This window comes from Erythrolamprus reginae, chromosome 2, assembly GCF_031021105.1.
Source record: "Erythrolamprus reginae isolate rEryReg1 chromosome 2, rEryReg1.hap1, whole genome shotgun sequence".
NCBI classification, from domain to species: Eukaryota; Metazoa; Chordata; class Lepidosauria; order Squamata; family Dipsadidae; genus Erythrolamprus; species Erythrolamprus reginae.
The window spans coordinates 136,493,967-136,511,204 of record NC_091951.1 but is presented as its reverse complement, the minus strand read 5'-3'; the positions used below and the strand labels follow the sequence as shown (position 1 = coordinate 136,511,204).

General features: G+C 43.1%; 1 protein-coding gene across 4 annotated transcripts in view; it reads left to right on the top strand.

Annotated features, from left to right (window-relative positions):
• The window catches only part of MAN2B1 (mannosidase alpha class 2B member 1), a 42,280-nt gene that overhangs the window by 2,211 nt on the left and 22,831 nt on the right, over positions 1–17,238 (top strand). For 3 of the 4 annotated variants that reach the window (XM_070739530.1, XM_070739531.1, XM_070739532.1), the window contains 2 exons: positions 6,834–6,936; positions 11,493–11,666. In XM_070739530.1, the coding sequence (XP_070595631.1) occupies positions 6,834–6,936; positions 11,493–11,666 (277 nt within the window). Of the gene's footprint in view, positions 1–5,130; positions 5,361–6,833; positions 6,937–11,492; positions 11,667–17,238 lie in introns of those variants that run through there. The other variant, XM_070739533.1, reaches the window with a different exon arrangement.

Genomic DNA, 17,238 nt, shown 5'->3' with positions numbered 1-17,238 from the left:
TATCATGTTCTCACAACCTTAAGTACAATTTTTAGGACTTCTTTTGCATAACAATTCCTTAAGAATATCAAAAGTTTGCTTTCTTTCTCAATTAAACAGAAGTGCATGGTTCAGATTTGGCTGTCAAATTGTCCTTTTGGAACTGTCCCCAGCAAAGCTTACCTAAATAAAGCCTGAAAGCCCCAGCAAGGTATCTCTGAATAGTCAGTGCTTTTCTTGAATATAGAGCTTTTCCTTATTTACATAGGGACAGAATTAAAGTGCTCTCCATCCCACCTTAACTCCACCTAAAACTATACTGGGCTGAAATTAGTTGCCCCATTGCCGATCCCTATTCCACTTTCCCTCCCTTCCTTTATTCAAATCATTATAGTCACCTAATTTCCCTCCAAGATAATGATTTTACATATTCAGCTAAGGGAGACAAGGTTTCCTAAAGGAGATGAACAGAAAGCAAGATTATGGGGACATGGCATAAAAATATTATCCTTGGCACATGTCTATAGATAGTTGCAAAAACTTTATCTGCAAGATTGTGTTTCAATACTACATATTTTGTGGCAGTGAATAATGGGGGGATATGCACGCAGAGATAACTAAAAAGAAATGGTAGTATGATACTGTCTACCAATTCTATTTCCAGAATTTTTGTGATGATATCTGCTAACCTCTTTATTCTTTCTCATGTAAATTGTCTAGATGATTAAGGATCCTTATAGATATACCACAGTGGCTTGTGGACCGAGGGGCAAATTTCAGTGGGCCAAAAGAATGATATCCCTTAGAAAGGAGAGGCAGTGCTTTTTTTCAATAAACTTGTCTGTACTTGCTGTTTTGTTTTTCTGTTGCCATGTATTACTCTTAATCTAGATCTGGCAATTTCATTCTAGGCAACAAATCCTTCTAATCTCCAGGTTCTGAGAAACTGCTTTATTAAAGGTCACCTGGCTTGGTTTCCTGCATTCTCACTTAGAGCTCACCTGCATCTGGGTGTCTATTTTTCACGTTACTGCCCTTGACATATACTGAGTCTTTTGTTTCCATCCTCACAGGATGTCATAAACTAGACTTTCGCATCTGATGATGTCTAGTGTGTCACTGTGTTTCCAAAAATACGACCTACCGTGAAAACAAGATGGAGCCTGATTTTCATGCCTGCGCCTAATATAAGCTCTACTTAAGCCGGGCCTATGTGCATGTACATTTGCTACCTGCTGCGTGTACGTGCGCACACTGGAATAACATGGGCCAGGCCAAAGTGATGGGGGCCAGGCTCTTGCAATTTCCAGGATGGCTATGGGGGCTGGATCTGACCACAACGTGGGCTGGATCCGGCCCACAGGCCTTGAGTGTGACACCCTTAGCATAAGGTAAGTGGGCAAGACTTTCCCCCAAAATTGGACCTGGTGCTTATTTTGGGGCCGAAAAGAAGACTGTGTCTTATTTTCAAGGAAACCCTTTTGTACTACAATTTCCAGAATTCACAACCAAGCTTGAGGATGGCACCAGCTTGGGAAGTCTCTTGTGCAACAGATAAAAGACACTCTGCCTGCCTGCCTGCCTGCCTGCCTGCCTGCCTGCCTGCCTGCCTGCCTGCCTGCCTGCCTGCCTGCCTACCTACCTACCTACCTACCTACCTATCTATCTATCTATCTATCTATCTATCTATCTTTATTTTATATGCCGCTCGCTCCAAAACAGACTCGGAGTGGCTAACAACAATCATAAATACAACAATAAAATCAACAATGCAATAAAAACAATAATATCATAAAAACCAAAACATATTTGCAGTCAATCCTATTTCCAGGCCTGCCAGAAATGCCAAGTCTTAACAGCTTTCCGGAAGACCGATAGGGAAGTCTGCGGAGAGGGGCGGCATACAAATCTAAATAAATAAATAAATAAAAGAGATAGTGTGGATCTCTGGGGGCGGTTGATTCCACAGGGTCGGAACCACCACAGAGAAGGCTCTTCCCCAAGGTCCCACCAACTGACATTGTTTGGCAGACGGGACCTGGAGAAGGACGACTCTGTAAGGCCCTTACTGGGTGAGATATGAGGGAGGGAACAGTCCCATAGATAGTCTGTCCCTAAGCCATTTTGGGGAAAGTAATTGTTCACACAATGTGGGAATTTTGTTGTAGCTTGACCTTTCCCAACCTGATGCTCTCAGGTTGTGCTGCAGTCACTGTCTTAATCTCTAGCAGCATGACTAATGCTACCTGCAGGTGTTATGGTCAGTCCCAACTGAAGGGCACCGGATTAGGAAAACTGGAGTTAACTCCAGCCAAACTCTGAGTTCTTGTCTAATCCAGGATGCATTTTTGCAACAACAGCCCAGGCCTTTGTGGAAGCCTTGAGTTTGCATTCTTTTGTTGCCTCTGGAAATCTAATAGCATTTTATGGTATTTAGCTGAAGCAGTGGAAGCCTTGAGCAACCATCATAAAGGGTTAGAAGCATTGATGAAATACCAAGAAATGGGTGCCTTATTTTTCTTCAGGCTGCATGTTGTTTGAAGCTATCCATGTGTACTATTAGATGCACCAGGAACATTTGGGGCAGCTTTTTTCCTCTTCCTCATCCAGTTAAATTATGCATCCTAGGTCAAATTGTAGAAAATACTAGATTTGTGGCAGACAGACTTGACATTTAGAAGAAGCATCAATTTAAGCCTGATGCCACAAGCAGTCCAGATGCCCTATGCATCAGTTGAAATAGACTTCTTTATTGGCCAAGTGTGATTGGACACACAAGGAATTTGTCTTGGTGCATATGCTCTCAGTGTACATAAAAGAAAATATAGATTTGTCAAGAAACATGTGGTACAACACTTAATGATTGTCATAGGGGTCAAATAAGCAGTGAAGAAACAATCAATGCTAATAAAAATCTTAGGATACAAGCAACAAGTTACAGTCATGCAGTCCTAAGTGGGAGGAAAAGAATTGTAGGAATGATGAGAAAAAACTAGTAGAAATAGAAGTGCAGACTTAGTAAAAAGCTTGACAGTCTTCAGGGAATTATTTGTTTAGTAGAGTGATGGCGTTCGGGGAAAAACTGTTTTTGTGTCTAGTTGTCTTGGTGTGCAGTGCTCTGTAGCGACGATTTGAGGGTAGGAGTTAAAACAGTTTGTGCCCAGGATGCGAGGGGTCAGTAAATATTTTTCCTGCACTCTTTTTGACTCGTTCAGTATACAGGTCCATCACCCTGGCAAATTGGAGAATCCTTAGAAGTTGCTAACACATTTCAATCTCTTTCCTTTGATATGCCTTCTCTCTTCGACCACACTTCTTCCTGCCTATCAGTATAATTTTTTTTGGTACTTATCTATTAAATTCACAGATTAGGCTTTTAAATGTAACTTATTTCTCCTTGTTCGGAAAAAGAGAGAATTCAATAAGGTTGCTGCATGAATCAACCGAAACACATTTTTCAGCCTTGTTTCTCAGAGGAGTGAAGAAAACGCCGATATTTAGATTTGGCTGGGGATCAAATATTCCATCATCAAAAGACAAACGTTCTGAAATACAGTGTGCTGTACTTCATCTTGATCGCATGTTTCTGCAGCCTGAATGTTTTCTGCAGGAGAACACTATGTAATAATATGTGCCTATCGCTATTATTATCCTTTCCTCTGTTTCCTTAGCTCAGTGGTTCTCAACCTTGTGATCGGGACCCCTTTGGGGGTCGAATGACCATTTCACAGGGGTCGCCTAAGACCATGGGAAAAGAAAAAATTCCCATGGTGTTAGCAACTAAAGCTTCTATTCTGGCATCTTGGAACATATTTTTACAATCCAACCAATCAGGCATCTACAGGGGGGTGTCCCTCTGACCTCTTGCCAATCAGCTTAAAGATCTGTTGGAAGAATTGCCGTTAAACCTATAGTTGGGGATCACCACTGTTGTGATTCAGTCTGAGGCTCCTCAGGGAACGGCTGGAACTCTGCCGGCTCCATGCTCAGAGGGGGAGGACGAGGAACAGGAGGAGGAGGAGGACCAGGCAGACGGGGAAGAGGAATGTCAGGATGAGGGGGAGGGGGAACAGCCTGAGACCCCCGGGGGGGAGCTCTCCCCAGCGAGTAGCCTGGAGTCATTGGATGAGAACGCACAAGCCATCATAGATATGAGGCAGAGAAGGGCAGCACAACGAAGGGGACAATTAGCCAGGTATTTCCATCCCTAATAGGCAACAGCTGGTTTTGGGTGTGGTTCTCCTCAGAAAGGTTGAAAAGGCAGGCCCACCCTTCCTGTATTGTGGAGAGTTATCTTTTGGGAGTCCTGTGACCTTGCTTCGATCCTTGGCGTCTCTGATTCTGGCTTGTGGCCTCGAAGGCTGAAAACTTGGGGGAGGCATGGTTTTTTTTATCTACAGTGGTGTGTGTGGCAGCAAGAAACCTGTTGTATTGTCTGGCCGTCGTGACTCTTCTGTGAAGCTTCACAGCATTCCAGTTTGTAAGAACAGTTTTTGTTATCTGTGTTTGTTTTCAAAGATATAAAAGGACTTTGCTTTTTACCAGCGTGTCTGGATACTCTTTTTAGTTGGTGTTGGCGTCTGGGGGAACCCAGACAGAACAACCACAAGATGAGGAACTGTATTAAGGGGTCGTGGCATTAGAAAGGTTGAGAACCACTGCATTAGCTTTTCTCTCCCACAGCCTAGATGTGTCAGCAACTTACCTCATGGTTAGTCACACATCGCTCTTCCAACTTCATACCAACACTTGCACAACCTTTAATTGACTTCTGCCAGTCAATTTATCATCCTTCCAATGCACCCACATCGAACGTGCTATGTCCTTGTTCCCTCTTAGTTTCCAGCACCTCGCTGTTACTTCCTTTCTGCAACTACCTTCTCTACCCTCTGCCTTTGCCTCAGAGAGCAGAACCCACCTTCCTTCCTTCTTTCTCCCCTCTTTTCCATGAAGTCTTCTATTCTGCTAGAGTTTTACAAATACCTACAAGACAAAGCCAGAATGAGAGCAGTCTTCCTCTGGGAGACTCACATGGTATCTTCTAGGGTTGGTATAGTTTATAAATTTCCATTTTTTCAACCCTGCTTCTTTCTTTCTCTTCTTTCCTTTTTCTTTTCAGTGCCTGATTATATCTCTCTTTTTTCCTTCCAGTTTTCCTTTCCTTCTCATCTTTCTCTTTTTAACCAGAGCATCATATCAATTCTGTCACCATGCTGTTGCCATCTCATCTCCACTACTCCTCAAAAAATATTTACTGCAGACAACTGGATGGAGAAAGATTTTACAGTTGATTCTCCTGCATAGGGCCCATAACCTTCAACTTCCAGTCTGTCCATGAAGCAATTCCAGGAAGCAATGTTGGCCTGCATACCCCTGATGAGGTATATCTCCTGCAGTTTTCACCTGCTTTCTCATCTATTGTCTCCCTGTCCAGTCGAATCTCCTCTCTCCCCCACTGTTTCTGTCCAAATCCCAATTTCTTTCTCTACCAACTCTCCTTTCTCTCATCTTCCAATCTCGACGCAATTTGCCATAATACAATAGCCAAAATAATAGTAAATGATTTGCCATTTAGGGCAATAAGAGCATAACTTAAGTCAGAAACAAATTCCATTGTTTAGAGGTGGACTTGGCTGGGTTGCTATAATACAATAAACCACAAAGTATTATTGTATTGCTATAATACGATAAACCACAAAGTGTCCAATTCTGTTTTAGGTTTACATAAACTGTTGGGCAAGTCCAGCTGGAGAACTTTGAAATTATGGTAGAATGAGAACTTGGACCTTGTTTCTGTAACCACTTAGAAAGTAGCTTCTGCTTTTATTATCCTACATCTTAGAGCTCGCATGAGGCTAGTGACAATGGGTATGAAGCATTTGTCTTGCTCTTTATGGTATTTTTTTATCCTTTGTTCCCATATGTGCTCACCATCCCCAAGCAACCACTTCCCCAAAATCCCCATTGTTGTCTAGGACAGGTGGAAATTGAGATTTGGATGCATCAAGACCAGATTCTCTTAAAATCTCTCCAAGCTTTGCATTCAAGTACATTCAGAAGAGCTGTACAGTACTTTAAAAACATTTGAAGACACGATGTTCCAGTTTTTATTTATTCTATTAATTTATTTACTAAACTTGTATGCTACCCAACTCACTAAGGACTCTGTTTTGCTGAGTTATTTAATGATTTTGAAAATGTTACCAATTTTCCTCCCACTGCATCCTCTACCTACCTTGTGACTATTGTATAGTTAATTATTATGGAAATCTTGTGCTGAAACAGTTGGCGGTAATAGGAAGATATTAGTTCTAGTTTTCCTGTGTCCGGAAATATTTTGAATTAGGCTTAGATCACCCAGCAAAGAGCCCTGCTCCCAGCAATTGGGAGCCAGCCTTTGATATTTTATTTGAACATTCAGCCTCCTATTGGTAGATGGTGAAATATATTTAGCAAACTGTAATATTTCCTTCAGTCATAAATTTGGTAATGGTTCTTCCAACAAGGGATGATTTTATTCTACCCATATAGAGACTGAACATCAGGGATAGCCTCCAGGGTTGGTCCTGATTGATTCTAGGATGGGCCTCCCCAACCTACCCCTTGGGAATACCAGAACTGTTGCCTGAGTTGGGAAGTCCTTAGAGCATCTTAAATATGGCAGTGGCCAATTACTTCTATCCTTTTGCCACAGGAACCTTATGGATGCAATGCTCAGGAATTGAGCTCAACTCAAATCCGTCTTTACTTTTTGGGTTTTATGACTGCTGCCTTAGGGAGGGGCATGGTCTTGAGGGGTTTCACATCCTCCTTTCAGCTCAAGCGTTTCCTGTTTTTTCCCTTCCTCTTATTAGTCCTGCCCAGTGACAAAACCTGACATGCTCAATGTTCACCTTATCCCTCACACGCATGACGATGTGGGCTGGCTGAAGACAGTGGACCAGTATTTCTTTGGAGGTGAGTTGAACTTGCCACATGAACTAGCAGGAGTGCTTTGTAAGCAAGATCTAGCAAAATTTCCCTGGAAAGGAAAAGAACATTTTGTGCTCTGTGGTTTAAATTAGCACCAGCCTTTCCTGCTGCGTCTTGGACTTTGGTGCCGAAGTTGTAACTGCTGACCAAATCTTGACTCAAGTAAAAGATTGCGTCTTCAGATTGTCTTCCCTGTTTAAAATAAGAAAATGATCCTAAAGGAACTGTGGCGAGGGGGGCGTTTGCCCAGGTTCGCCTGGTGCACCAGTTGCGGCCCTATTTGGACCGGGATTCACTGCTCACAGTCACTCATGGCCTCATCACCTCGAGGCTCGACTACTGTAACGCTCTCTACATGGGGCTACCTTTGAAAAGTGTTCGGAAACTTCAGATCGTGCAGAATGCAGCTGCGAGAGCAATCGTGGGCTTCCCCAAATATGCCCATGTTACACCAACACTCCGCAGTCTGCATTGGTTGCCAATCAGTTTCCGGTCACAATTCAAAGTGTTGGTTATGACCTATAAAGCCCTTCATGGCACCGGACCAGATTATCTCAGGGACCGCCTTCTGCTGCACGAATCCCAGCGACCAGTTAGGTCCCACAGAGTGGGCCTTCTCCGGGTCCCATCAACTAAACAATGTCGCTTGGCGGGACCCAGGGGAAGAGCCTTCTCTGTGGCGGCCCCGACCCTCTGGAACCAACTCCCCCCAGAGATTAGAATTGTCCCCACCCTCCTTGCCTTTCGTAAGCTTCTTAAAACCCACCTTTGCCGTCAGGCATGGGGGAACTGAGATATTCTCTTCCCCCTAGGCCTTTACAATTTATGCATGGTATGTTTGTATGTATGTTTGGTTTTATAATAAGAATTTTTAAGTTGTTTTAGTATTGGATTGTTATATGCTGTTTTTTTATCACTGTTGTTAGCTGCCCCGAGTCTACGGAGAGGGGTGGCATACAAATCCAATAAATAAATAAATAAATTTTCAGATATTTTGATCTTCAGCTCCCATTTGTGAGCTGCTGTAAAAGGTAGTAGACCAGTGATGGCAAACCTTTTCTCCCTCGGGTGCTGAAAGAACGTGCGTATGCACTGTTGCGCATGCGTGAGTGCCCACAGACATAATTCAATGCCAGAGGAGGAAAAAACAGCTTCCCCTGCCCCCCAGTGGCCCTTTGGAGGCCAGAAATGGCCTGTTTCCCAACTTCTGGTGGGCCCAGCATGCTCGTGTTTGTTTGTTTTGTTTTGTTTTTTTGTTTATTTATTTATTGCATTTATATGCTGCTCACTCCAAAATGAACTCTGAATGGCTAACAATGGTTATAAATAAAATACAAGTAAAAAAGCAGTTAAAAAACATAAATAAAACCACATACATCATAAAAGAAACCCATGTGTACTAAAAAACTTAATTCCAGGCCTGCTGGAAAAGCCAGGTTTTGATGGCTTTCCGGAAGACTGGTAGATATAGATTTAATTGGATTTGTATGCCGCCCCTCTCCAAGGACTTGGGGCAGCTCACAGCATGTAGAGAAAAACAAGAAACAATAATAACAATCCAATTAATACGTTAAAAAACAATCTTTAAAATTCTAATTAAAAAACTATCAATGTCATTCATTCAACAATCAAACTAAAGCATTCATTGGTCAGGGGGGAAGATCTAAGGAACCCCAGGCCTGGCAGCAAATATGAGTTTTTAAACTCTTTCGGAAGGCGAGGAGGGTGGGGGCAGTACGAATCTCTGGGGAGAGCTGATTGCAGAGGGCTGGGGCCCCCACAGAGAAGGCTCTACCCCTAGGTTCTGCCAGCCGACATTGTTTGGTCGACGGGACCCTAAGGAGACCAACTCTGTGGGACCTCACTGGTTGCTGGGATTTGTGCGGCAGAAGGTGGTCTCAGAGATAGTAGGGAGGAGGTAATGCGAATCTCTGGGGACAGTTGATTCAACTGCTCTCCCCAGGCACCAAAAGCTTCCCTGGAGCCGGAGGAAGGTAAAAATGCCCTCCCCCACCCCCCGGAGGCTCTCTGGAAGCCAAAAACGCCGTCCCAGAGCCTCTGTGTGAGCTGAAAATCAGCTGGCCAGCACACAGACGCACGTTGGAGCTGACCTAGAGCAACAGCTCGTGTGCCAGCATATATGGCTCCGCGTGCCACCTGTGGCACCCGTGCCATAGGTTCACCATCAATGTAGTAGACATTATGTCTTAATTCTGTGTTTGAAGAAAATACTGTTATAAAAGAAGGAAAACTTGACATGTTTTATCAGCTGCCTTAAAAAAAATTTTTAAAAAATTCCTAGCAGGTAATAAAACAACTCTTGCTATTTTGTATACTATTTTCTTCTTTTAAAAAAATATAATTTATTAATTTAATGAAAGAGGAAGGGGAAAAGGGGAGTACAAAATCAAAAGGAGGGGAGAGGAGGGGAAAGGAAAATACATTTATACTGATTTTGAAGGTAAAAATTGCAAAAAATTACAAACATCCGTTATATTCCTTACTATATATGCATTATTATACAGCAATTCATATTATTACATTAGTTCTATTCATGTTTTCTATTTAATCTTTGCTATGTCACTCCTCCAGTACTTTCCTCTCAATAGACATCAGGAGACCAAGGTTCAAAAATCAGGAGCAGCTCCAAGACTATGTTACAAGAGAACTCATGATTGAGGGGCATTTTTAATCAAGAGGGGCTTGTGGTTTTAGCCAGAAAGGCAGCTCTCCGCTTCAGTCTACTGCCCAGCTCTATTTTCCAGCTTCCCTTTCCTTGACACGCGTTATCTTTAAGCAAAATCATGGAGGCCTTGGCGCCTCCAGTCTGCAGCATCCTGTTTGGAGGCCCTGTTTGTGTGGGTGAGCTTTGTACTCTTGTCTTCCAAGGCCAGAATAGAGCCATGGAAATAGAGTTTCCAATAACATCTTTTATCCTTTAGTCATAGGTAATGATAATGTACAGAGTCCCAGGTGAGATTAGTGAGAAGCTTTTCTGATGATCATGTCCTCCTTGCGGAGATATTTTCATGACATTCTCATTGCCAGCCAGCAAGACCAGTTACTGAGTTGATTGGGAAGGTGAAGCAGTACAAGGCCAGGAAGGTGGCTTTGTGCTGATGGCGGGTGCAAGTCCAGGTGCAACAAAGCCAGGATTTCTTTCAGAAGTGGGAAATACCATGAACCTGTGATTGTGACAGTGGAAGTGAATAAAATTACGAATGGTAATTGGAAAATAACTAAGGAAGCAGCATTATTGATAAAAAATAGTGAGGTAAAAGAATACGAAGAAATCAAAATTGCAGCGATAGAAAGCGCCCAGGCAACTATAGTGCTTGGGTGGAAAGATGACAATAAATGGACGATAAAAAATTGGTGCAAATACATGGTGGGTCACATTCACTATGAAATTATGGAAATTAGACTACATAATTATCATGAAGGAAAATTAGCAGCAACAATGAGGCGGTGGGAGATGGTTAAAAATTATATATTAACAACATCAGTAAGCGATGCAAATGTAAGAAACAAAATTCAATCACTCTATAAAGAATGAACAATGTAACCCAGAGACAAAGCAAATGAAGGATACAAAATGGATTCTTCCCTGGTGAAGGGATTTTTTTTTTCCTGTATGGTGATGGTACACTTATGCTTTCTGTTTTGTTTTTTTGCAAAATTCTAAAAAAATCAATAAAAATACAGTAATACCTCATGATACGAACTTAATTGGTGCAAGGACGAGGTTCGTAAGGTGAAAAGTTCGTAAGATGAAACAATGTTTCCCATAGGAATCAATGGAAAAGCCAATAATGCGTGCAAGCCGATTAGGAAAATCCAAAACATTAAGGCTTTAAAAAAAAAAGCTGCCGGCAGACGAAGCTGAGGCGAACGGAGGGGGGGGAGGGAAACCCATGGAGATCCAGAGGGGAGAATGGGGCAGGAAAGAGTGCAGAAAAACGGAGGAAACCCATGGAGATCCAGAGGGGAGAATGGGGCAGGAAAGAGTGCAGAAAAACAGAGGAAACCCATGGAGATCCAGAGGGGAGAATGGGGCAGGAAAGAGTGCAGAAAAACAGAGGAAACCCATGGAGATCCAGAGGGGAGAATGGGGCAGGAAAGAGTGCAGAAAAACGGAGGAAACCCATGGAGATCCAGAAGGGAGAATGGGGCAGGAAAGAGTGCAGAAAAACAGAGGAAACCCATGGAGATCCAGAGGGGAGAATGGGGCAGGAAAGAGTGCAGAAAAACGGAGGAAACCCATGGAGATCCAGAGGGGAGAATGGGGCAGGACAGGGTGGGAAAAAACTGGGAGGAACTCAAGTCTGGAGGTGGGGCATCCCAGCGGCCGGCGGCAGGTTCGTAAGGTGAAAAAAGTTTGTAAGAAGAAGCAAAAATATTCCGAACCCTGGGTTCGTATCTTGAAAAGTTCGTATGACGAGGGGTTCGTATCATGAGGTACCACTGTATATTTAAAAAAACCAAAAACTTGTGATTGTGACAAGCGAAGACCGAGCCTTCTTCTGCTTCTTTCCTTCCAGTCCGCAATGACATCCAACATGCCGGGGTGCAGTATATCCTCGACTCTGTTATTCCTCAACTGCTGGCTGACCCCAGCAAGCGTTTCATCTACGTGGAAGTGGTATTCTTTGCTCGCTGGTGGGGGCTGCAAACGGAACCCATGCGCCAGGCTGTGCGGCAGCTAGTTGCGGAAGGTGAGCAAGAGGGACTGAGCGCTTGATCGGTTATTGTCTTCCCTGAGACACGTGTGACATGGGCCCATGTATTGTGAGAAGCACAAATTGGGCCAAAGCAGGGAACTGAAGAAAACAGCAGAGCATTTCCCTCCAGGTTATTTAAAAATATATATATATATATTTATTGAATATTTACACACTATAAAACAATACACTGATGTAACAGAGTGTTCGGAAGATGTGAGTACAATCATTTTGGTTACATCAGACATACATCCCTCCTCCCCCCCTCCCTCCCCAGGCTGCCAATTTGCAGCTATGCTTTAAATTTATTTTCCCGGTGTTATGTAACAGCGAAGTTCTCTATCTATATATTTATACAGTTATTTATCTCGGTTTTCCTTTTCTAATTACAGTGGTACCTCAGTTCTCGACCACAATTCGTTCCAGAAGTGTGGTCGAGAACCGATTTGGTCGAGTACCCAATTAATTTATCCCATAGGAAATAATGGAAATGGGTTTAATTGGTTTCCAGCCCCTATTTCCTTTATTTCCTATGGGATAAAGATCTGAGGAAGGGTGGGGGCAGCTGCAATACCGGCAGTTTCGGGGGCTCCTTCTTCCCTTTAAGCAGCTACACCAACTTTCTCCTTCTCGGCGAGGGCGGCTTTCCTTCAAGCAGCAGCAGCGCCGGGAACGTCACATGAGAAAGGGAAACTGCTGACGTTCCCGGCGCTGCTGAGTGCCCTCCACAAAAGGCTGGGAAACACAACTTTTTAGGAGTCGCGCATTCTGGGTCCCCCCACGAGGGAGGGGGGGAGCGAGGGACGGACGTTTTGTTTCTCTCTGACTGACCAGCTACGAAGGAAAACATTCTACTCCCTCCCTCCCAAAACCCGCCGGCCCAACTGGGACCAATTTATCTTGCCAAGCGGGCGGCGAGGGAACCCCGTCGTGTTGGGGATCCTGGAAGTGGACTTGGCGGAGGCTCCCCACGCCAGGGACGGTGCCCCAGAGATGGTTGGCGGTGCCCCTCAGCAGGCGGCCGCTCTTGCCCGTGAAGGTGGTGAGGTACTCCATGAGGGGCTCGAGGCACCGTGGCCCGTCTGGACTTAGGAAGTGGGGCGAGTTAACTACTGCGCAGCGCGGGCCGCGCGCCACAGCCTCATGGCGGACTAGAAGCCGAGTTCGGAACAGAAACGGAGAGCAGCGCAGCCGGGGGAAGAGAGCGGGAAAAAAAAGTTAGGCAAAAAAGTTGGGTCTGACGCCGCCTCAGTTCCCTTCCTAGAGTTTGGAGCGTTTAGACTAGAGACATGGGAGGCTGTTTAGTGGGCAGCCAGGATGGGCGTGTCGGATTCCGACTCCCATTCCGTCTCACCCCGTCCCCTCAGATCTTGTAACATTTCGGATAATAAACAAAATTTTCTGTGGCTGTTCGGTATCCGAATTTTTGTTCAGATACTGAAGCAAATTTTTGCCGAAAATTTTGTTCGGTATCCGAAATGTACGAGAACCAAAGCGTTCGAGTACCGAGGTACCACTGTATTACATTTTGTATTATTATTATCATAATTGTAATTAAATTATTCTCTAAAAAGGAGTCAACGAATGAATAAAATATTACTTTTCCTCTAATTGTGATGCATTTGTGTGTTCAAATTTGTTTTGTTTTTTGTTTATTACGAGTTTGTCTTTTCTCTCTCCCTGACGTTAATCCAGTTGTAGAAATTGACCCAAGTATCTATTTCTTGTGGTTTCCTATTGTTTTTCATTTTTTTGGGATAAAGAGTCAAATTCAGCACAGTCTAACATTTTCTTAATCAGATCTCTATCTGTTGGTACTTCCTCTTTTTTCCAATATTGGGCTATAGTGATTCTACTCGCTGTTATAATATGTTGAATTAAGTAGTATTCTTCTTTCTTAAGCTTTACCTCTTAAGGTATTTTACCAACACCATGGCAAGCTGAAGTGTCAGGGCATTTGCAGTGTGGCTACTATTAGGAGACAACCCACTAGTAAAACACAGTACACAGAACATAGAAACATAGAAGTCTGACGGCAGAAAAAGACCTCATGGTCCATCTAGTCTGCCCTTATACTATTTTCTGTATTTTATCTTAGGATGGATATATGTTTATCCCAGGCATGTTTAAATTCAGTTACTGTGGATTTATCTACCGCGTCTGCTGGAAGTTTGTTCCAGCAGACGTGGTAGATAAATCCACAGTAACTGTAACGGTAACCTTAGACATATAGCAGTGCTTGATATACAAGATATATAAAGAACTATATGTGGTAGGCAAATACCTGACAATCAATCTGCTTCTTAACTCTACACAGAGAGCTCACCAATGGATACTGGGCCTGAGAGAGAATACACGAGGAGAGGAAATTTGCCGCCTCCTGGCTGCTTTATGTAAACACCTCTTAAAATGGTAATAAACCTTTGTGGACTCCTTCACAGTCTATAACCGGCAATGCCAATACTGATTCACCTACACTGCATTAGACTTACATTGCATCAGCTTTACAGCTGGTCAGCTCTTAAATCTCAATACCTTAACGTGAGCAGTTCAAAGCTGATGAGCGGTTCAAAGGTGGTGGGGTTAGAGTAGATGGTATTCATAATGAACCCCATATGTGCCAAGAAAAATGGTCATGGTCATTGCCTAAGGCAGTGTTTCCCAACCTTGGCAACTTGAAGCTAGTTGGACTTCAACTCCCAGAATTCCCCAGCCAGCAGTTGCTGGCTGGGGAATTCTGGGAGTTGAAGTCCAGATAGCTTCAAGTTGCCAAGGTTGGGAAACACTGGCCTAAGGAACAGTGTGATAAACGGAGAAAGCCAAAGTTAAAGAGAATGACAGGCAGGTTGATAAACCAAAGTGACAAAACTGAGCTAGTGAAAAGAGAAAGCAAAGGTATCTAGCCAAGAGAGGGGGAACAGGAGGCAAAGACATAATGGAAAAAGGGACCATCATAAATATGTTAAGGCAGTTCAGTTTTAAATGGGAGTGTTACGGTAATGATGATTTAATAGCTGACTAGTTGATGTAAGGCTGTAAACTGAAATGCTGATGAATGAGGATGAGTCAGCAGGGTTACTGCCACTTTAAGAAGCTGTCTGTATAAGGGAGGCCAAGAGAGTGTGTATTTCTCTCTCCTCGTGTATCTCCTCATCGTGTTCTGTCTGCACTGTAGTCCTCAATGTAGAGTTGAAGATTAAATGATTGCCTGATATGTGCCTACCACATATGTGCCTACCACATCCCTAGATTCGCCCACGTTTCTGCAACACTCCGTGGCCTGCACTGGCTGCCGATCAGTTTCCGGTCACAATTCAAAGTGTTGGTCATGACCTTTAAAGCCCTACATGGCATTGGACCAGAATACATCCGGAACCGCCTTCTACCGCACAGGCATTTAAACTAGGTAAAGGGGACAGAGATGTAACTGATGTGGGTGATTTCTGTCCCCGACCAATGAGGATAAACCAGTTTTTGGAAGCTTATGAAAAGGGAGCTGCAAATAAAATAGATGTAGTTGTTGATGATAAGGGGCAAACCAATAATGAAAATAATGTTCTTCGGGTAATGTACACGAATGCTCGAAGCTTGAGCAACAAGCTCTGTGAGTTAATGGCCATAATATCTAGAGATAATTTGGATCTGGTTGCCATAACTGAGACATGGTTTAAGGATTCTAATGAATGGGAAATATCCATACCAGGATATACACTGTATAGGAAGGATAGAATAGAGAGAAGGGGAGGTGGAGTAGCCATTTATATTAAAGAAAGTCTATAAACAACACTAATTCAAAATACATGTAAAGATCTGGAGACTCTCTGGGTTTGCATGCAAAATAAAGAAGGTTCTGTCATTAGAATTGGGGTGATCTATAGGCCTCCAGGGCAATCTGAGGAACATGACAACAAGATGGTGGATGAAATTACCCAAATGGCAGTAAAGGGAGATATTGTGGTTATGGGTGATTTCAACATGCATGATGTTGACTGGAATATCCCCAGTGCCCTTACATGCAAAAGTAAGAATATAGTAGAGGCCTTTACAGGAGCAGCTCTGGCACAGCTGGTTAAGACACCAACTAGAGGGAAGAATATTCTAGATTTAGTTTTTACGAATGGGAATTGGGTTTCAGATGTCAAGGTGGGAGAAAATTTAGGTGGCCGTGACCATCTATGTTTGTGGTTTGATGTAAAAACTCATTGTGAGCAATCCTATAATGCAACCAAAGTATTGGATTTCAGAAAAACAAATTTTAATGCAATGGGGGAATATTTAGATAATGAATTAAAGGGGAGGGATAAAATGGCAGGAGCGAGCACCCAGTGGACTGTATTAAAAAAGACCATCTTAAAAGCCACTGGACTGTATGTAAGACAAATAACTAAAGGTAAAAGGAAGAAGAAACCGCCATGGTTTAGCAATGATGTAAGGGCTATAGTCAATGAAAAAAAGGCTGCCTATAGGAGGTATAAAGAGTCTGAAAGTATAGCTGATAGGGAGGTGTATAAAATGAGACAGAAGGAGGCGAAACAGATAATATATGCTGCTAAAGCCTCAAAAGAGGAAGAAATTGCCAAATCTGTAAAGAAGGGGGATAAAACCTTCTTCAGATATATTAGTGATAAGAAGAAGAAAAACTGCGGCATCACGAAGCTTAGAACCGGGAATAATACATGCATTAATGGGAATAAGGAGATCGCTGACCATTTCAATAGCTACTTCTGTTCAGTTTTCTCAAAAGACACCTTACAAAATAATACTATAGAGGGATATAGCATTGCTTCCAGCTGTACGGATTCAGCTCCAGTGATCTTAGAAGCCGATGTCTTAGAAGAACTTGAACGATTAAAGATAAATAAGGCAATGGGTCCAGATGGCATCCACCCCAGAGTTCTTAAAGAACTCAGAACTGTCATTACTAACCCCCTGACTGATTTGTTTAACCAATCCTTGTTAACAGGAGAAGTTCCTGAGGATTGGAGAATGGCCAGTGTTGTGCCTATCCACAAGAAGGGCAGTAGAGAAGAAGCTGGTAACTACAGGCCAGTTAGCTTGACATCAGTTATAGTTAAAATGATGGAGACTCTACTCAAAAAGAGGATAAATCAGCACCTAAAAAACAATAACTTATTGGACCCAAATCAGCATGGCTTTACTGAAGGCAAATCATAATCTCATTGATTTCTTTGACTATGTCACAAAGGTGTTGGATGAAGGTGGTGCCATGGATATTGCCTACCTGGACTTCAGCAAAGCCTTTGATATGGTTCCACATAAAGAGCTGATAGATAAATTAGTGAAGATTGGACTTAATCCCTGGATAGTTCAATGGATTTGCAGCTGGCTGAAGCGTAGACATCAGAGAGTTATTGTTAATGGCGAGTATTCTGAGCAGAGTCAGGTTACAAGCGGTGTGCCACAAGGGTCTGTTCTGGTCCTATTCTTTTTAATATGTTGGTGAGTGACATAGGGGAAGGTTTGGTAGGGAAGGTTTGCCTATTTGCCGATGACTCTAAAGTGTGCAATAGGGTTGATATTCCTGGAGGTGTCTGTAATATGGTAA